The sequence below is a fragment of the Rhinopithecus roxellana genome, chromosome 5 (genome assembly GCF_007565055.1).
Source record: "Rhinopithecus roxellana isolate Shanxi Qingling chromosome 5, ASM756505v1, whole genome shotgun sequence".
Classification (NCBI taxonomy): domain Eukaryota; kingdom Metazoa; phylum Chordata; class Mammalia; order Primates; family Cercopithecidae; genus Rhinopithecus; species Rhinopithecus roxellana.
Genome location: NC_044553.1, coordinates 136,964,287 through 136,986,629, shown reverse-complemented (window position 1 = coordinate 136,986,629; position 22,343 = coordinate 136,964,287). Strand labels below are relative to the sequence as shown.

Below are 22,343 nucleotides of genomic sequence, written 5' to 3'. Positions count from 1 at the left end.
GGACTGTCTGTTGGTCTGTTGGAGATTGCTTGAGGTCCACTCCAGACCCTGTTTGCCTGGGTATCAGCAGCAGAGGTTGCCAAAGATAGAATATTGCTGAACAGCGAGTGTACCTGTCTGATTCTTCCTTTGGAAGTTTCCTCTCAGGGGTGTACTCCACCCTGTGAGGTGTGGGGTGTCAGACTGCCCCTAGTGGGGGATTTCTCCCAGCTAGGCTACTCAGGGGTCAGGGACACACCTGAGCAGGCAGTCTGTCCGTTCTCAGATCTCAACCTCGGCGTTGGGAGATCTACGGCTCTCCCCAAAGCTGTCAGACAGAGTCGTTCGCGTCTGCACCGGCTCCTGCTACTTCCCCTGTTGGTCTTCAGCTGTGCGCTGTCCCCAGAGGTGGAGACTACAGAGACAGGCAGGCTTCCTTGAGCTGCTGTGAGCTCCACCCAGTTCGAGCTTCCCAGCGGCTTTGTTTACCTACTTAAGCCTCAGCAATGGCGGGCGCCCCTCCCCCAGCCTCGCTGCTGCCTTGCGGATAGATCGCGGCAGACTGCTGTGTTAGCAGTGAGGGAGGCTTCCTGGGCGTGGGACCCTCCCGGCCAGGTATGGGTATAATCTCCTGGTGTGCCTGTATGCTTACAGCGCAGTATTGGGGTGGGAGTTACCCGATTTTCCAGGTGTTGTGTGTCTCAGTTCCCCTGGCTAGGAAAAGGGATTCCCTTCCCCCTTGCGCTTCCAGGTGAGGCGATGCCTCGCCCTGCTTCAGCTCTCGCTGGTCAGGCTGCAGCAGCTGACCAGCACCGATTGTCCGGCACTCCCCAGTGAGATGACCCCAGTACCTCAGTTGAAAATGCAGAAATCACCGGTCTTCTGTGTCGCTCGCGCTGGGAGTTGGAGACTGGAGCTGTTCCTATTCGGCCATCTTGCTCCTATACTGTGTTTTGTCATTACCTGCCTAATTACCTTTACAGAGCCCTTTATTATTTTTTTAATGTAAATTCAAATTACTGTCTGCTGTCACTTTCTTTCAGCCTTTAGTTCTTTTAGCAGTTCTTGTACGGTAAGTGTGCTAGTAATGAATTTTCTGTTTTTGTTTATCTAGGACTGTGTAAATTTTATCTTCATTTTTGAAGCACAGTTTTGCTGGATATAGAATTCTTGACTGGAGACAGTTACTTTTCTTTCAGCCCTTTGAATGCCATCCCCACTGCCTTTGGCATCCTTTGTTTCTGAAGAGATGTCAGCTCTGTTAATCTTACTGTGGTGCCCTTGTAAATGATGAGTCATTTTTTTTCTCTTGCTGCTTTCCAGGTTTCCTCTTTATCTTTGGCTTTCAACATTTTTATTGTAATGCGTCTGGATGTGGATCTTTTTGTGTTTATTTTATGCAGAATCCACTGAGCTTCTTGTCTGTGTAAATAAGTGTTTTTCATTAAAATTGAAAAGTCCTCTCCCGTAATTATTTTAATATTTTTTCAGTCCCTTTCTCTCTCTCCTGTTCTTTGGTTGTCCTACTAGACATCGGTTGGTACACTTAATGGTGCCCATATTTCTTCAAGCCTTCGTTCATTTATTTTCATTAATTTTTCTTTCCACGTAGATTTCAGAGGATGTATAGAAATGGCTGGATGTCTAGGCAGAGATGGGCTCCAGGGGCAGAGCCCTCATGGACAGCCTCTTCTAGGGCAGTGCCAAAGGGAAATGTGGGGTGTGAGTCCCCACACAGGGTCCCCACTGGGGCACTGCCTAGTGGAGCTGTGAGAAGAAGGCCACATCCTCCAGACCCCAGAATGGTAAATCCACCGACAGCTTGCACTGTGTACCTAGAAAAGTCACACACACTCAAAACCAGCCCATGAAAGCAGCCAGGAGGGGAGATGTACCCTGCAAAGCCACAGGGGTGGAGCTGCCCAAGACCATGGGAACCCACCTCTTGCACTGGCATTATCTGGATGTGAGACATGGAGTCAAAGGAGATAATTTTGGAACTTTAAGGTTTAATGACCAAGTTACTGGATTTAGGACTTGAATGGAGCCTGTAGCCCCTTTGTTATGGCCAATTTCTCCCCTTTGGAATGGCTATATTTACCCAATGCCTGTACCCTGATTGTATTTAGGAAGTAACTAACTTGCTTTTGATTTTCTAGGCTCATAGGCAGAAAAGACTAGCCTTGGCTCAGATGAGACTTTGGACTGTGGACTTTTGAGTTAATGCTGAAATAAATTAAGACTTTGGAGGACTGTTGGGAAAGCATGATTGGTTTTGAAATGTGAGGACATAAGATTTGGGAGGGGCCAGGGTGGAATGCTATGGTTTAGCTGTGTTTCTACTCAAATGTCATCTTGAATTGTAGCTGTCATAATTCCCACATCTTATGGAAGGGACCTGGTGGGAGATATTTGAATCATGGGGGGCAGTTTCCCCCCTACTCTACTCATCATACTGCATAAGTCTCACAAGATCTGATGGCTTTATAAGAGGAAACTCCTTTTGCCTGGCTCTCATTTCCTCTCTTGTGTTCCACCATGTAAGAGGTGCCTTTCACCTTCCAACATGATTGTGAGGCATCCCAGTCACATGGAATTGTGAGTTCATTAAACCTCTTTTTCTTTATAAATCACCCAGTCGGCCGGGCGCGGTGGCTCAAGCCTGTAATCCCAGCACTTTGGGAGGCCGAGACGGGCGGATCACGAGGTCAGGAGATCGAGACCATCCTGGCTAACACGGTGAAACCTCGTCTCTACTAAAAGAATACAAAAAACTAGCCGGGCGAGGTAGCGGGCGCCTGTAGTCCCAGCTACTCGGGAGGCTGAGGCAGGAGAATGGCGTGAGCCCGGGAGACGGAGCTTGCAGTGAGCTGAGATCCGGCCACTGCACTCCAGCCTGGGCAGCAGAGCAAGACTCAATCTCAAAAAATAAATAAATAAATAAATCACCCAGTCTTGGGTATGTCTTTATCAGCAGTGTGAGAACAGACTAATACAATTATTCTATCTTATGCCAACTCTAATCTACCTTTGAGCTCCTCTAGTGAATTTTTCATTTAGGTTTTTGTGGTTTCAACTCTAAAATTTCTATTGGAAGATAGATAAATGAATAGATATATACAATATATATTACAATTTTTATTATTTTATTATCTACTTAATAATTGTTCTTGTTTTCCTTTAATTCTTTAAGCATAATTTCCTTTAGTTGTTCGAACATATTTATAATAGTTACTTGTATTCTTTGTCTATTAAGTCCAATATATAAGCCTGCTCAAAGGCAGTTTCTATTGCCTGCATTTATTTCTGTGTATGGGTAACATTTCCTATTTATTTGCATTCTCATAATTTTTTGTTGAAAGCTGGACATTTTAGATAATTCATGGCAACAAGTCTAGACACTAACCCTGTTACCTCTAGGTTTATTTCTAATTGTTTGTTCATATGTTCATTTATTTAGTGATTTGATAGAGATAATTCTGCGACTTGTATTTTCTCAGTAAATGACTCTGGTCTCCCCCGACAGAAAGGTTCCCCTATCTTTTGGCTTGCCTTCCTGTGAGTACTGTCCCTGTATCAATATAAGTAACTTATTGATCAAATATTGTACTTAAGCCCCCTTGGTCAGTTAGATTTTTTCCCTTTGTCTGTTGGACATGTGTGACTTAGAGACTGCTTTGAGGAAGTTTATGATCTTGCCTCATGTTCAGCCAAGGACTGTTAGCTTAGAAATTACCCTCCCATCACTCTTGAGAAGTTTCAGCCTTCAGAATAAACACAGTCTTCCAGACCACCAATAACGAATGACTCTGTTGTTAAGTTTGTTTTCCTAGGAACAGCACCTGGGTAAGAGTAGCTTATTGTTCAGCCAGTATTGGTTGAGAGATGGTGTCTAAGCCTTCTGAACCAATAAGACACTTACTCCTGAATGATGCATCTCTGTCTGGCTTGAGAATGCTTTTAAATCTGCCCTCTTACTCTAATTACCTCTGAATGGTGTAGCCTTGCAAATATGTACAACTTTCCAGACCCTCAGGGATAAGTGTGATCCCCAGAGGGCTCTTCAGGGCTTTCTCATTCCCTGATTCTGTCTACTCAACTTCTGACTACTTTACCAGTTTGCTCTTTGCTACTGGTATCATAGAGTTGCCTGCTCTCTATAAGCTGCTTGCCATCGAGATCTCCATTGTTTAAAAAAACCCTTAGCCATGAACTTCTCTAACTTCTGTTTCAGTCAGTGACTCCAGGCAGAGTGTAAACTCTTATTCTTACAGTCTGAATCTATCCCTGGGCAGAATTTCTGTGCCATTACAGTCCAGTTGGTTGCACAAGTAGTGGCCCACTTCCACCCGGGTGATACTATCACTGTATAAGTGGGCAGCTGGGAAAGATGGTAGACTCAGGCCTTTTCAGCTTGCCCTTCCCAGCATGGAACCTCTGCCCTGTGAGCAAGGTGAGGAAGAGGCAATTGGACACCCATTAATATTGGTCTGCCACAATTGGGATAGAGCTTATACCCTATAAACGGGGGCTGGATAAAAGAAGTGAGCCCAATGTTCTTAGCTATGCCTACCCAGAATGCTGCTTCTGTGACATGGATCTGGGGAAAATGAGAGGCACCAGTAGCCTGCCCCTTCTGGGGTTAAACTGTAGCCCTAGACTGGTAACTGGCAGGTAAGGAAGCTCTTGTCCTTTTGGCTTCCAAAACAAGGAGCAGGGGTGAGGTAGGGGATGGGAGCAGGTTACGGTTTAAATGTCACACCTCCCATATTTCTAATCGATATTTAATAGATGTCTTGAATAAATGTTTTTCCATTTGCTGTGTGTCCTTATGACAATTTTTTAAATGTGTGTCTTATCTTCTTTTGTGTGTGTGTGTGTTTTAATAATTTTCACCAGCTAAATGATTGTTTCACAGAGAAGGCCTACTAAGCTCCTTTCCCACCCATTCCAGAGTTCCTCTATTTTTGGCTATTAAAAATATTTCACATACCTTTCTTCATAAAATTTTTCTTAGGCCTAAATGGTATATATCTGTATTTGTCATAGTAAGCCCATTTCTATTTCTTGAGGTTATAAGTAATTAATTTTATTTAATCATTGTGCCATTTTAAAACACATTTTAGTACCAATTTTTGTTTTTACTGTCTGATAGTTTACTTATTATGTGATTGCTTTTCAATCTCATAATCAATGACTTCTCTCTAAATTTCCATCTTCTGACCAGTAAGGAGAAAAGCTACCTCCCCACTGGCATTCAGAGGCTCCTCCAAATAAAGGAAGGGATTGGCACTGGAAAATTGAGCTATATGATAAAACTCAGAATGGAAAAAGTTTTCTGTAAAATTATTGTGTTAAAGAAGCAATCCAGGGAGAAAGAAAATCATAGTATTCACTTTTTTTATGCATGTTTCTTTTATGTATAAGATGCTTAAATTCCCTTCAAAATAAAAGCCACTCTTCCCAGTCTATGTTAAACTTGTCTCAGAGAGTTATGATTTCCTCAGTCTTTCATTATCCTCCTCCCTTTTCAAAGAAAAATCAAGTATCAAATTAAGAACTTTTTTCTTTTTTTGAGACAGGGTCTTGCTCTGTTACACAGGCTGGAGTGCAGTGGCACAATCATAGCTCAGTTAACCTTGAATTCCTGGGCTCAAATAATTCTCTCACCTCAGCCTCCCAAGTAGCTAGGACTACAGGAGCACCACCATACCTGGCTACCTTTGGGTTTGTTTTTGTTAAGATAGGGTTTTGCCTTGTTGCCAAGGCTGTTATCTAACACCTGGATTCAAGTGATTCTCCCACCTTGGCCTCCCAAAGTGCTGGGATTACAGATGTGAGTCCCTGCATCCAGCCAGAGATTTTATTTTATTTTTATAGTACATGTTCATCATTTTAAAATATAAGAGATGTAGACATACATAAAGAAAAAAAATTAAGCTTTTCAAATCATGCCACCATCATTATCAGTAGAGAGGCATATTTCTACGTACTTTTCTAAGTGCATGCATATATATATATATATATATATATATACACACACACACACACACACACATACATATATACACACACACACACGTGCAAATAGAAGAATAGACAAACTCTTTAGAGAAAAATCTGTATGTGCACTTTAATTAAAGTAAACTTTAATATTACATGAATTAGCAAAAGAAAAATCTCCGAATTTCAACTATTTTTTTATGAGGTACTACCTTCCAAGATAACTCACTAAAATTTACAAAAGATCTTATTAAACACATAAAAAGATTGGCGTTATTATTTGTTTCTGTTTTTTGTTTTTTGAAATAGACTTGCTCTGTCTCTCTGTTACCCAGGTGGGAGGGCAGTGGCGCAATCTTGGCTCACTGCAACCTTTGCATCCCAGGTTCAAGCAATTCTTGAGCCTCAGCCTCCTGAGTAGCTCGAACTACAGGCACATGCCACCACACCCAGCTAATTTTTGTATTTTTAGTAGAGACGGGGTTTCCCATGTTGACCAGGCTGGTCTTGAACTCCTGACCTCTCAGGTGACCCACCCTCCTCGGCCTCCCAAAGTGTTGGGATTACAGGTGTGAGCCACCATGCCCAGCCTGGTGTTATTATTTGAACTCCCTCCTGCAAATTTACCCAGTAAAACTGCCTTCTTCATATGAAAAATGAGAACATTATTCTTTGACATTTTCTCCTTCATCTATGATTTTTTGCTATTTTGATCACATATTGTGTAAGAAAGGGTTAACTCAAAAGATCTGAGTTGTTCAAACTGTGCATTCCCAAGAAAGGCCTATTTGTATGACTGGCCCTTCATCAGCTCCTGTGTATTGAGCTCATGGAATTTCTGAGTAATAAGAGTGTTTTTGCAAGCCTAGGGCCTTGAATCAGACTGTACCAGTTGGTCTAGATAGCTTATGCTAAGCATATAATTTATGAGGAACACTTGCTTTCCCTCTGGGGGTCTGGAGCCTCGGTAACTAAGTCAGTCATGTAAGCATCGTATGCCTATGTGACTGAACCCCAGTAAAAACCTGGACTCCAGGGTTGCTTCACTGGTTGACAACACTTCGTGTGTCTTGCCACAACATCATTGCTGTAGAAATTAGGCACATCCTTTGTGATTCAACTGGGAGAGGACTCTTGGAAACCTGTGCCTGATTTCCTCCAGACTTTGCCCGCATGTGCCTTTTTCCATTGCTGATTTTACTCTGTAACTTTTGCTGTAATAAACCATACTCATAAATATTCTAATTTCTGGGTCCTATGAGTCCTTCTAGAGGATGATGCAGATTTAGGGTGGTTTGGGGGACCTCTGACACATGTATACTTTGTTCTTTATTTATAATGTGTACCATGTATTTCTTGTGTATTTAAATGCTGTCACTGTTCTCACCAAGCGTTTCCATTTCTGAGTAACTTTATTTCATCTTTTGAATGCTTGAATTTTATTGTAATGTCTTTTATTTTGGGGGGGTGTAGATTTATCAAGTTAAAAATAAGTTAGTTTACCCAGGTTGTTTTTTATTTTTGTGAGTATATAATTAATGATTATGTAAATAATATAGGTGCACATATTTATGGCATACAGAGTCAGTTCTTTATATTAAGAAAAATTTCCAGTTTGATACCTTTGAGTAGTTTCTTTGTTGAAGTACCTAGGTTTTCTCTTTCAGGGATCTAATTATACCATCTGCCTTCTTTATATCTCAGTTTCTCTATGATGAATTTAATCTCTGGTTTTTTCATCAGCATTAAGTGTGATGATCTCCAGCACTTTCCCTCTGGCAATATTTCAGTTTTTAGCCATATCTTTTCCACCCCTTGTTGTTACTAATTATTTCAAGTTATGTGATCACATTGTTATGGGTTTTGGTTTTTTTTTTTTTTTTTTTTTTGCCTTTAGTCTACGATCTCCCTTTTCCTTTCAGATAACGTTTTTTTTTTTTTTTTTCTTGTGGCATTAATTCAATTTTTCTTAAGTCATTCAATAATGCAAATTGAGCCACAGAATGTAGCTCATGGGATATTTTCTGTTCTTTTGCTTTTCCTCTAGATCAAATTGTTTGACTTCTCTAAGCTTTTCTCCTTTTTTCTATTTTTAACTTTACTGTTCCGTTGCTTTGCATTTGTATTGCCATGTAATTCCCTTTTACCTTGCTTACACTCAGTCATGTCTGTCCTGAGTTCCTAATTGTTCAGACACAGTTTCAATGACTTCTTGCCACCTAGAATTAACTACAGTTTAATTGTGTAATATTTTGTGTCCTACCATACTTTTTTTCTGTAGCTTCAGAGACAGCAGAATATGTTCAGGAAATGGAGGGAAGACATCAAGGGCTCTGTCAGGGCTATGTGTAAGCTTCATTTAGCTATCTGGACTGTGGTCTTATTCCTGAAGCTTCGTTAAGTGTCCTATTCCAGAAGTAACTCTGCCTGGTTAAAGAGAATATCCCAAGGCAATGGAGGGGAATTCATGAGCTCCTGGTGACTTTTCTTTTGATTCTCAGTCCTGTTGTCTGTTTCTATTACATGTATTTTTTTCTCCTATAGCCATTTCCACTACTCTTCAGTTTTCAGTGGGAACAGGTAAGAATATATACTAAGTTTCTTTTCATATATAAGGATATTAGTAATAATTCTCAGCATTTTTACCAAGTGGATAGTACTGTACCTTGGAACATAGGTGGGGCTAGCAGGCTCATCATGCTTGACCATTCCTCCTGGGTTGGCTTCAGAATTCTCTGTCTTGCTCCTAATTTTTGAGACTTATGACATTGGGTTGTGCCCCTTTTCTTATTTTGGGCTAATGATTATTTGGTTGGCATGCTCTTTTTTGATTAACTTGAAAGAGAAAACCCCTAACAGGCAACTTTTCTTCCTTTCTCCATTTTCCCACTTTACTTTCTTTAATCAAATTAGTGTATCTGAACATCTGAAGACAGAGAAAATAACTAAAACTTAGAGCTCAAACATCTTTAATCTTACTAGTGCTATGTTGTTTTAGGCGTGATAAAGTCCTAATCAAAAAGAAAAGTGAAAACTATAAGGAAAATGGACTGTAGGAAGAGAAGGATAACCAGGATCTTCTTGCCTACACCTGCAGGGAAGTGATACCACTTACATCTCCTAGACTCTTGAAAGACAAAGCCAGACTGGCAGGTAGTAACAGGAAAGAAGTAAAGCAAAAGTACTAGAGTATGCAATTGATGTGATATTGCTAGTGAATGCAGGAGGCCCACTGGCAATGATACAGTATTATGAGCAATTAGCTCCGTAACTTCACGAAGTGGACTTTGCTGCTCTCATTTTGCTTTTAGCATATCAAGCTGACATTCATTCCTAGCACTATACTCCCACCAGCCCTTAAGCCATCTCCTTTGAAGAGAAGACACTCTCTTGGTCAACCTTGTAAGCAAATTACCACCAAATTGTCACATCCCTCACCCTTTTCTCTTTTTGTACCTTCAAGACACTCTCCTGCTCATTCATGCAGCAACTGGCGTCACACACTGCTTAAGTGTGTTTTATTCTAACAAAGCTTCCAAAATACCCAGATTGCTTTCCCTCCACCCATACTGGGCTGATCTTAAACTGCGTGCAAATCTATGCAAGAATGCCTGCCAGTTTCTAAATCTGTATTTTGCAACAGCGGGAGCAACATAAATCTCCAGCTCCAAACAGACCCAACGCTTGCAGGGAATCAACAAAATGGATGTGGGGTGATGTCCTCCCTCTTGTGGACAAGGCTGAAAACTAACTTTACCTTCTCAACGGAGTGCTGCCATTACATATGGTCCTATTGGCTTCTCATTCCCCAAAAGTTAGAGCACTCTAAAGGGATGACAACAATTTTGATTGATATTTCTCACTTTAAGAAAAGCAGGCATGTACTCTTTCATATTTTTAATATTCAAAAGAGAAAAAAATGGAATAGAGAGACTCCGGTTTATAAATGTATACCTTCTAATAGAATGTTGATTTACCAAAAAGTTTATAGAGTCTTTTGTTAAATAGCAATTTTTGCCACTGAATTTTAAAATATGACTTAATTTATCAAAATTAAACATGACACAATTATTCAGAACTCTATCAACTGCTTGCAATCATATTTGTTCTCTCATTCAATGACTAATACCTAATATGTGACAGATACTGTGCTGAAATTGGGGGAAAGCACAAACAGCATCATGTTCTCCCTCATTAATAGAGAATATAGCAAGTGGGTATTGTAGACTCAAACAGGCAAACTGTTATACTTCAAGAATAAAGAAAATGTGAGAATTCAGCTCAGGTGTCTATACAAAGGTATAGATGAGAATTATTAGGAAGGAGACCTGTAAACTGCGTTTCAAGAATATAAGAGTAAAGAGCAAAGAGAAGAGTGGGAAGGCACTCTGGCTGAGGAAACAGCATATGTACAAGCACAGCTTTCACGAGTGCATGAAATGAAACCATATATTAAGCACGGAATCTGGTGAATGATAGTTATTAGGTGGATACAAAGGTAATTGTAGTTTTTGTCATTGCTTTTAATTGCAAAAATCGCAATTACTTTCGCACCAATCTAATACCATGCAGAAAATTCAAGATTCAGAAGAAATTTGGTGTGGCTGGAATAGATTAGAGTTTGTCAACAGCAACGCTGCTGACATTTTGAACCAGATAACTCTTGGCTACAAAGGCTATCCTGTGTATTGTGGGATATCCAGCAGTATCCCTGGTTTCCACCCACTAGATATCTGCGGCACTCCCTTTGGTTGTGACAACCAAAAACGTCTCCAGACGTTGCCAAATGCCCTTCAGGGGGGAAAAGTCACCCCCAGCTGAGAACTCCTTGACTAGAGCATATGGAAAGGAATGGTAAAATTTGAGATGGGGGAACACATAAAGGACTCTAAAAAGCGCAGTGAGGAAGTTTAGATATTAGTCAATAGAAGGCATTTTTAGATAGAAAGTGACATGATCAGACTTGCTTTTTAGACTAACTCTGGTGATTCAGGGAAGACTGAGTGGTGTGGTGAGAGGCTAGATGTAATCTTACCCAATTTTCTTCCAGATACTTTTGCCATTGCTTTATTGTGCAAACATGTTATAAAATTTCAAAATACAAACATTATAAATGACAGTGGTATGTTTCTGAGAATTGCTCTAACTCTAAGTCAATTCAAGAAAGCTCTATTGTGCAGAGCTGTGATTACACATATGGGTCAGCCTCCCATTCAGAATCATTGCTTGGTGTGCTGTCACTGTAAGCATATAAGCTTAGAGTTAGAAGATCTGGGTGGAATTCCAGGTCTGCAAGTTATTTCATGGTAAAACTTGTTGGGACTCAGTTTCCCAAGTGTAATAATAATACTGAATCAGTCAGGAAACCATTAAAAAACAGACGGCCCATTTGAATTGTGCCATTTGATGAAAGTTTAATAAAGGTAAGATTTAAAAGGTATGGGTAAGAGATAGTGGGCCCTCTAGGGGCAATGTAGTATTCAGGTCTATTAAGAGCAGACCATTTTACTTTCCCTAATGGGTCTAGGGGAGGACCAATTGCTAGAGTTCAGAAGAAAGGAAAGAGATAGAGTGAGTGGAGACCTTGGGGTCAAGAGACAAGCCAGTTGGCAGTCTTTCCACGAGCCAGGAAATTAAATGCCCAGATCTCATTCTCATCCTTTCTTTTCATCTTCCGTGAGTATTTTTCACAGGACAAATTCAACTGAAACACAGAAGGCAAGGGAGCTGTCAGGGCAATCCATATAGGATCACATTCCAAGGTGCAAAACTGAATGAAGAAGGGTGGAGAAAGATTGGAAATGGATCCAGAGTTACAAAGAAAATGTATCCAGCACAAAGACAAACCCTGAAGTATGAATATGAAAATATCCAAGCCATGCCTGATAATAATCCATGCTCAGTACATGTTGTATATATATATGCACGCACATATGTGTTTGAATTTCCTTGAGGTCTAGAGATGGCCCATTGCTTCCATGAGAGGATACCTCCATGTTACAGGTAGCACTGGTCAGTAGAAAGAGCCTTGGTGTTAGGAGGTCCCAGCTCCACTCTTCACAGATACGCAACCATGGGACCTTACTTTTCCCTTAAGTAAATCTTGAACCATATTTTAAAACTGCATAAGAAAATACGTTTGAAAGGGCTCTGCAATTCAAACTGTAAAGTGGAACATAATTGTAAAGGGTTAATTACAATTATTTGTTAGTCTTCCTTATCATTATGAAGTCTACTTTGATTAAATAGAGAAATAAGGGCAACATTCTGCTTTCTTCTGTTCTCAAATTCCCTACACAATGGATCTACTTTCACAATCATGGTAGAGATTGCATTCAAGAACCCAAAGTTAAATCTTTTATATTTCTTTGAGGGTACGAATGGCTCATAACAGTCATGGGCAGACTATGTTTAGTGATTGAGCCTGATATTGTAGTCCAGTTATGCTATTCATCTTGAACAGCACTGTTGTGCAGACATTCTCATTTTTTTTGCTCAAAGTTTGCTTCCTCACTCTGCCATATTCCTTTTCTCAGTATTCCAAGAACATATTTACTCTCTCATTATCATTGACAATATCTGGTTAGTAAAATTTGAATAAAGGCTTTAGCTCTGAACCATCAAGAAGGATGTTCAACTGCAGGTATAGATCTTAAATGAATGGATTTTTATACCCATTACCTTTGCTTTATTCTAAAATATTATTACACAACATCATTGAGCTGATTTTGGAAAAATGATTAATGGTCAACTGAATGTTTGATGTTGTCGTCTTATCTAATCTGGCTGTTAACGTTTTTGATTTGCAAATGACCTATGTTGAAGGGCTAGATACCTGAACTGTTCTGCACACATTTGTACTCACTAGAATGTGGGTGCTTTCATATTATCTGAGGCCAGATCAGAGAGATAAATTCTTTAGGGTAGCAGAAGAAAATACACTTTCTTCCCACCAATTATTTCACAATGCACCAGTTCAACAAACCTCAATACTATACATACTTCTTCCAAGGACAAACTGGGTCACAAATACAACATGAACCAAAATTATGTTGTCTAGGATTAGGATATAGGATAAACTTCCTAGAAAAGTCAAGCCAACAAAGAAAATTTAAGAAGTCTGATAAACTGATTAAAGTAAAATCAGTTTCTTGTCATTTTATCAAAAAAAAAAAAGCATAGAAGTTGTCATATTACTGTCCCTGAATTGCATAGAAATTTAGAGTTAGAAAGTTGAAATTTACCTGCATTCATACCTTTTATTTCATACCTGAGGAAACTGAGGTAATATTTTAAAGCCTTGATTTCCCTTCTTATAGAGATATGAAAAAGTTTGCTTTTTATTGTCCTTATTTGGAATCCTGCTTCCAAAATCAGGTAAAACAAAATCAACAACATTCTGAAACAGATGATTAAATACATATGTGTATAATATACATAAGTATATATAAAACACATAAAGATCTATTGAGTCACCTGGTTCAGAACATTGCTCTTGTGTTTTTTGTGAACACTGAAATATATGCTATTACAGCACTTCTTAAGGAGAGTTAGCTATGGAATAAGAATACAAAGGAATGGTGACAGAGCCAGACATTACATACAACTCATACAAGACATGAAATAAAAGATATCTTTTTTAGAGAATGTGGCTAAAAGAAAAAAAGAGAATTAATAAAGAGAAATTTCAACTCTAAATTTGTGTACAGTAGAATCTAGAGTTACCCAGGTTAATAAACTATCCCTGGATTTGAATTCAAATATGTAGTTATAGTTTTGCAGATCTTAGAATGTTATTGGAATGACTGTGGGACACTATATCATGTATCAGGGCTGATGCATCAATTCATCAACCCCCTGGTCAACCTCAGGAGAATATGCCCTTCTTGGGAGATGACTACACTATTTGTAGTATTAGTTCCCACATCACTAAGGTAAATTTAATATGTCAATATTTGAGCTTATTTATTCAACACGTAGTTTTTGAGTACATACTATTGTTCCAGGCGCTGTTCCAGACCATGAGGATCTAGTAATGAATAAAACAAACTTCCTACTTTGTAGAGCTTTAATTTTAGCTACAGTCATGTTATGTAATGGCTGAATAGAAGTAACCTTATTAGTCTGAAATATGAATGGTAAATAGTTATTGTAGTACACAATGGAGAAGAATAGAAACAACTAGTCAGCAGGAGGATAATCATTTGACTGGATATAGGTGTAGCATATCTCAGATTTTCCCATTCTCAAGCCGTCTAACAATATCGTTTTACAGGAACTTTATCTAGAAGGATAAGGTATCAGATAGTTTCATCAAGGTATGAGCCATAGCCGTGAGGTATCCAACAACTGTATCTTGATTCATTTCTTCATAAACATGGAGGTACATGCTATGGCCACTATTGAAATAGGATTGTGGGGTAGGTATTAAGCAAAGTCTAATGTTGTCCTTAGCTTGCCAAACACAACAACAATAAAGTTGTAACTATGTGGCAGATAACTAGGATGTATCACACACAGGCTACTACTACAGCAACAATGAAGAACACAGCTAAAATTAAGTCATAAACACTTCTTGTCAGGGCTTCATTTCTCTGCAAGCAGAAAGCTGTTTTATAGGGCTGGCAAAGTATATTGAAAATTATATTACCAGCCCACAGCTGATGAGTTTATGAGTCTACAGGGAACAAGTTATCTGGCTCCGTCACCATATTTAGCTTGCCCGAATTGCATGTGAGGCACACCAGCCTGAGAAATATTGCTAAAACTTAGAAATGAGTGGGCCAAGAATAGCACTGGAGCAGAAGATGGAAAGTATAAGGGTACATAGCATTAATTTGTGCCCAAAGTTTTCCTCTTGGAGCCGTCCTTATGACTCAGTGACAGTGTTCAGCAGTCCTTGAGTCAACAAATATTTATATTGTAAAACACTAGATGATAGAGGGTGTGTCTGATGAATGGGTGGGCAATTTCCAGTAAAAAATAAAAATATCTCCCACAGTGTTGTACCATCCTCAAAATGTCTTGCTTCTTGTTTATTTCTCTAACTGGCAAAAGCTATCTCTATCTGCTTTCACTGTATTTTTCTTTTCATTTTATCTTTTTATTTTTCTCTTATAGTTGGACTAGACTCATATTTCTAAAACAAATTGAATCATATCACTTTCACTGGCACCATAGTTCTTACTATGTAGCCTTGAATTCTAAATCACATACGATCTGGCCCCTGGTCATATCTCCAGCTTAATGGCCTGCTCCTTCTGTTCCTTTCACTTTGACCATAGAATACACTCTTGGCTCCTGAAATGTGCCCTGCCCCTGTGACTATGCTCAAGCCACTCCCTTTGTCTAAAATATTCTCAACCTATCTTCTAAGAACACACAAGGCTCATTGACTCTACTGTCGTCCAGTTCTCTCCTCTCCCAAGTCTACTCCTGTAGTCCAAGCCCCCATCCTCTGTCTTCTAACTAGACTTCTGAAACCATCTCCTAATGATCTCCCCTACATTCATTCTTTATTCTCAATAGTGGGTTCTCCACATGGCAGCCAGAACAATCACCTCCTACCCTTGTTATAACTTCCCATGCTTCCTAATGCACTGGGAATAACTTCGTATTCCTTGGCTGGCTTACCAAGTCCTACATGATTTGTTTCCTTGCTAAAGGATGATCTTATGTCCAGGTTTGGCCAGACAGTCTCATTTCACTTCTGTTGTCCTGGTGTAATTATTAATAGCACCACCGTTTTCTCAAAAGTGTGCCAGTTTGGACTTAGAGCCACCTGGTGACCTTACCTTATAGCTCATCATCTACTATTGCCTCCTTGTCCATTACAGCCCAGCATGCTGGCCTACTTTTGTTTCCGTAAACACAAACATACTAATTTGTTCTTGCATTTGGGCATTCAGCCAACCCATTTCCTCGGTATGGTATTACCTGCTCCTTGTTCATTTTGCATGGCTGGCTCTTTCCCATTCAGGCCTTAGCCCAAATAGCTTAACTATCATCTTCTCAGAAAGGTATTCCCCAATTCTCTATCTCCCTGAGCATATTCTATCACATCAGCTCATTTATTTTTCATAACAATACCTAAAATATCTAATTATTTTGGGGGGTTTTGTTTTTGTTTTTTGCTCATGTGTTATCTGACTTCTTCTAGGCTGTAAGTTTCATTAATGCAGATACCTTTTCTTTTTTGTTTACCACGATGTAGCTATTTTCTAGAAGAGTGCCTGGTCAATAGTAGGTGCTCTATAAAACAGATAGTGGATAAATAAAAAATCTTTGAGCATCATCTTCTCTATGAAGACTGAGGGCCACCTGTGCTCTCTTCCCAGGTAAGATGACCACCCTTTTCCGTGGCCTTCTATCTGGTACATACATTTTTTATCAGCGGTGCCTACAGGACTATTTTGTGTGGGTACTTTAGTTTACATGTTTGCCTCTCTCTCGATTCTGTAAGCAAACTGGAAGGACAAATGTATTTTCTGCTCATTTTTTGCTTTGTTTTAAACTTTTTATTTCAAACTTACATACTTATAGAAAAGCTACAAAAATTATACTGACTTTTTTATACCCCTCATCCTACTTCCCTTAATGCTAACAACCTCTTACGTTACCATGGTATGATTATCAATCATAGCAAATATACATTGATTCAATATTTTAAACTTCAGGACTTATTCAAATTTTACTATTTTCCCATTAACATGCTTTTCTCTTTCTTTCTGTTCTAGGATCCTACATCACAATAGATGTTATTTTGCCATGCTCTCTTCCAGTATACAATAGTTCCTCAGTCTTTTCTTGTTTTTCATGTCTTTTTAAAGGGAACTAGTCAGATATTGTATTAAAGATCTTCATTTTGGTTTTGTCCAGTGTTTTTTCAGGACTGGAGAGAAGTTACATGTTTTTGGCAAGAACACCATAAAAATGATATTGGGTCCTTTTCAGTGCCTTCTGTCAAGGGGGTCATGATATCCATATGCCTTGTTCCTGGTGATAATTTCCTGCTTATTTAATAAAGTCAGTATCTTCCAGGTTCCAGGTCTCTCCACTTCTAAATGATTGTATTTTCCTTTGTAGTTGATACATGTATTAGAGAAGATACTTTGAGCCTATGCAAATGTTATTCTCCTCAAACTTTTACCCACTAATGTTAGTATCCATCAGTGATCTTGCTTGCAACATTTATTAATGTGGTGTTTGTCTACTGGTGATCCTCTCTTTTCCTGTTTCCTCCTACATTTATGAGTTGAAACTCAACTGTGTTCTTATTCATGTGTAACTCTCCTTGCCAGTGCTTATCATGACATTTGAACACATATGTATCTCTATTAGTACAGATTACACCAGCACAATAAAGTTCTCAGCCTCGATATGTGGACTGGCACTTATTAGCTCTGTGACTGAACAAGTCACTTGATCTCTCAGTTGAGTCTCAGGTTTCTCATTTGTGAAATAAGGATAATATTAGTTCATGACTCATTAGCTTTTGGAAAAATATTCAATTCATTCCTCATCCATTCATTCAGGCCTTGGAGATACAACAAATGACAGAGACAACGCACCTCACTTTATGAAGGTCCTTAGACCCAGTCCCTGTCACATATTAGACATAACAAGGCTCTGAAACTTTTTTCCACAGTTATGATTTAGAATTTCCTGGTCATTCCAGATTTCTTTGGATTGCAAAAAGCTTTTGGCAAAAGCTCAGATTTGATTCCTTTCCAACCAGATGCCTTGTTTTTCCGAGTTTTCACTGACATGAGAATGCTCAAACATGTGCCCCACCTCCCAGAGATGTAAGATTTTAGTAATTAATTTTTCCCAAACATACCAGAATTCTAGTGGGAGAGTTCGATTAAACCACAAGTAAAACCTTTAATGAAAGGTAAATGTTAAAAGTTCTTACAGGAGGGCTCTCCTTTCTTTAAACCACTCGTTTCATGTTCCACTCTATAGAGGGGCTGGATCACTGTCACGTGGGCCAGAGGAAATATTTGAAAATGGAGAAAACTGTAGCTGGTAAATGTTATTGCTAGCTCTGGGAGGTGAGGCCTGCAAGGCTAATACCAATGAGCTGGAGCTTGGCAGGCCCCCGGGGAAGCCCAGAAGAGCGGGCAAGCTGATCACGCAAGCCCAGTCCAAATGTCACTCTAACATTTGCAGAGCTGTGTGTAACTGCTTAAGGAGAGGTTTCCAACGAGAAGGTCAAGGATGGAAAATCTGTTTGGGTTGCTGAAGGATGTATTTGGGAAGGTGCAGCCATTTTGCAAAGTTTTCTTTTCCCTTCGTGTGAGAAGGCTGTTTCGTTTTGGTTTGTATCATATGAACCTGTGTGGTTTTTCCTGCTAGCTATTACTCATGTGGACAGACAATCCTTCAGGAAGGCAAATGCCAATCTCTGGCCTGATCTTAGCAGAGAAGAAGAGATTCTATATTGTTTTGAACTCTATTATTAAACAGCTTTTATTTTGTTTTCATTTTTATTCTTTATGTCCCTAGTTGGTTTTGTATGTCTATAGTTGACCCTTGATATTTTAGAATTTAACATTCACAATTTTGACATTTTCCAAATGAGTCTGAACAGTTATGCTATGTGGTCATATATAATTTGGTTGAATCATAAATTTTAATCAGTGCCATTGAGAGCAGGGAGTGTTAAGAACTTTGTGAATAAACCTAGTAGAGCACTCAGCACACACTTCTCAGTGAGGCTGGGTGGTTCTTTATTTAATTTTGAAATATTTCAAACATTCAAACAAGTAGAAATAATAACATAGTAAATATCTGTGTACCTATAACTTGGCTTTTATTAATTCCTAACATTCTGATATATTTGTTTCAGATTCTTTTTGAAGAAATAAAATATTACTGGCATAAGTCAATATTCTTGTAGCAGTCCCACTTTCTTCCTTCTAAAAGGTACATTTGTCATGTCCATGCATGTTTTTATGTTATTAATATATGTGAAACCACACATGAAACATTTTGGATTATTTTAAGTGTTTACAAGCTTTATCTAAATAGTATCATTCTGCATATTCAGTAATTTGCTTTTTTCATTCAAGAGTATGACTGTGAGTTTCACTAATGTTGCATGTAGCTCTCATTTGTTCTGCTCCAGTAATGGATGTTATTATATTATACAGAGATACCACAATTTATTGATGCACTCTTCTGATTTAGATTTTTTTTCGCATAACAAGCAGTGTATATTCTAATAACTAACTCAATGTGAATCGCTTGAGAGTTTTCCTTAAGCGTTTACCTAAATATGCAATTGTGAGGCCAAATGTCATTTAGCTTCAATGTTAAATTGTATTTCAAAGTGGCTGCCTCAATTCACATTCCCACTCTTTAAGATATGAGAGCCTTTCCGGCGGTGACGACCTACCCACACGAGAACATGCCTCTCGCAAAGGATCTCCTTCATCCCTCCCCAGAAGAGGAGAAGAGGAAACACAAGAAGAAACGCCTGGTGCAGAGCCCCAATTCCTACTTCATGGATGTGAAATGCCCAGGATGCTATAAAATCACCACGGTCTTTAGCCATGCACAAACGGTAGTTTTGTGTGTTGGCTGCTCCACTGTCCTCTGCCAGCCTACAGGAGGAAAAGCAAGGCTTACAGAAGGATGTTCCTTTAGGAGGAAGCAGCACTAAAGGCACTCTGAATCAAGATGAGTGGGAAACCATCTCAATAAACACATTTTGGATAAAAAAAAAAAAAAAAAAAAAAAAAAGATATGAGAGCTCTCAATTCTCCTCCCTGCCAACACCTAATATTGTCAGAATTGTACATTTTTGCTAGTCTAGTGGTTTGAAGTAGTATCTCAGTGCTGTTTGAATTTGTATTCTCAAGGTTCTAGTGTGGCTATACATGCTTTTATGTGTTATATGTTAACTATCCATTTCGGTTTTGGCATCTGTCATTTGTTTATTCATATCCTTTGTTCATTTTTCATTGGGTTATTTGTCTTTCTTTTGTTCACTTGTAGGGGGTCATTATACAATTTAGAATACCAATCCTTTGTGTATTGGGTGCATTGCCAATGTTTTCTCCAAGTCTGTAGCTCGTCTTTTAATTTATCATATCTTTCCTGGAACATAAGTTTTAAAATTAATTGTAATCAAATGTACCAATTTTTTAAATGATCTATGCTTTTTACCCCTCTTTTAAGAAATCGTTCCATTAAATAGGTCATAAAGCTAATCACCATTATTTTCTTAGAAAAATTTTAAAGTTTTGTATTTAAATTTACATTTTTATATATCCTTAACGTATTTTCATGTATGATATAAAATGAAGTCTAATTTCATTTTTTCCCATATAGCTAAGAAATTATTCCAGCACCATGGGTTGACTAGTTTGTCTATTAACTAATGATTTTCAATGTCTACCTGGTCAGGGATCAATTTTCCATACTGCAAGGAACAGTTACTGAGCTCTATGGTGTCCCACAGGCTGGTGTGCCTCTTTTGTATCTATGTCCCACTGTCTTAATCAATTTGGGGATAAAACATGCCTTGATGTCTAGTTGGGCAAGTCTTTTCTCTTGGGTTTCTCCCCACCCCCCAGAGTTGTCGTGGCTACTTTTGGCCCCTTGATCATATATGAGTTATGGAGTTAGCTTGTCAAATTCCATGAATAATTCTGTTGAAGTTTTGAGTGGAAATGTATGGATTTATAGAAGAATTTAGAAAAAATTGGCATCTTCGTGTTATTGAGTCTGCCCATACATAAACATGGTCAATGTTGATGGCTTATTCAGGACTTTATAATCTTCAATAATATTTTGCCATTTTTCCCATAAAGGTCTTGAATCTCTTATTTGATTATTCTTAGCTTCCTTACATTTTTGTCACTATTATATGTAAATTTTTTTCAGTTCTACATTTTAATTGGTAATTGTAATTGTAGGGAGAGGCTAATTACATTTATATGTTTACCTTGTACCAAACAAATTTGTGGAAATTATTTTTAGTTCTAATAAACCCTTATGGACTTTCTGCAAATAAAAGTACTGTAGATTCTTCTCCAATCTTTTCACTTCTGGTTTTTTTCTGTTTTTGTTTTTGTTTTGTCTTATTCCATTGGCTAGTTTTTTCATTTCAATAATCAATAGAAACAATGATAGTATTCATTCTTGCTTCGTTACTAACGTAAATATACATGATGTTTGCTGTAGTTACTTGATAGCTTCCTGTTTTTGAGGTAAAAATGTCCTACTCCAATCTAAGCTTGTTCAGATTAGTTTTAATAAATATGCTGACTGTATTAAATATTTCTACCTTTTTTGAAATGATTTTGCTTTTGTTCCTTTATCTTTAATACCATTATCTTATATTAAATTTATTATCTGATGCTGTATCATCCTCACACTCCTGAGAAAAATCTATTTTTGTTTAGGATGTATTTTTTAAAATACCAAATTAAATTTGCTGGAATGTCCATCAGAAATTCTGTTGGAAGCATATATTTAACACACACACAGTTGTACTTCAGAATAGAAGATGGTTTAATGGTATTAAATTGGGTCTGTGTTGGTTTCTATCCAAGTCGATTTCATTTTCCAGGGTCCTGGTAACAAGTGGACTCACCACTACAGAGCATCCATCTTTGGACTTTGGTTCTAGTGAGTTTCAATATTTAAAATAAATATGCCAGGCACATTGTAAGTGTGAATTAATTGTGTAGAATGGATAGGTCATTAATGCTTGAATGAAAGAAAATAAGAAGTGGTGAATGAATGAATGAATGAATGAATTAAAGAGAAAGAAAGAAAGAAGAAAAAAAGAAAAGAAAAGAAGGGAAGAAGGGAGAATTTTTTATGGAAAAGTTTCAGAATGTATTCATATTTTCTGGTAAAATAGTTTGTTAGGAAGAAACAAACAAAAACCCTGGAAAAATTAGCTTGTATAAAATTCATTGTATTTCAGATCTGATCTAAGAAGAAAGTAGGATTCCTTAAAATTTTTTCTAATCCTTAAGAAATAAAGAGATAATTTGTGCATCTGACCAATAATTGTATTTTGGCCTAAAATTAACTGCACCAAGGAATCAGTATTTATCTGATATCCTTTTTTAAGGTCAGACAAAAGGAAATTCTATTGTTATCACCCCATGGGCCACAACCTATGGGATTCCTTAACCCTTTAAAGTAAACTCCATGTGTCAGACTTTTCTATTATTAAGAACATAAGAAACGGAAATTACTCTCAAGAATAGCTGAAACGGCCGGGCGCGGTGGCTCAAGCCTGTAATCCCAGCACTTTGGGAGGCCGAGGCGGGCGGATCACGAGGTCAGGAGATCGAGACCATCCTGGCTAACACGGTGAAACCCCGTCTCTACTAAAA

General features: G+C 38.4%; 2 protein-coding genes across 6 annotated transcripts in view; one reads left to right on the top strand and one right to left on the bottom strand.

Moving 5' to 3' along the window:
• The window catches only part of NRXN3 (neurexin 3), a 1,636,170-nt gene that overhangs the window by 1,071,787 nt on the left and 542,040 nt on the right, over positions 1-22,343 (bottom strand). The gene's annotated exons all lie outside the window — the stretch shown is intronic.
• Positions 19,358-19,728, top strand: LOC115897701 (40S ribosomal protein S27). Its single transcript, XM_030931543.1, has one exon. The coding sequence runs from the start codon at positions 19,394-19,396 to the stop codon at positions 19,646-19,648; it is 255 nt and encodes an 84-aa protein (XP_030787403.1). The 5' UTR covers positions 19,358-19,393; the 3' UTR covers positions 19,649-19,728.

What these genes read in the sequence shown, in the direction of transcription:
- LOC115897701 (XM_030931543.1), top strand. Translation starts at nt 19,394, where the DNA reads ATGCCTCTCGCAAAGGATCTCCTTCATCCCTCCCCAGAAGAGGAGAAG.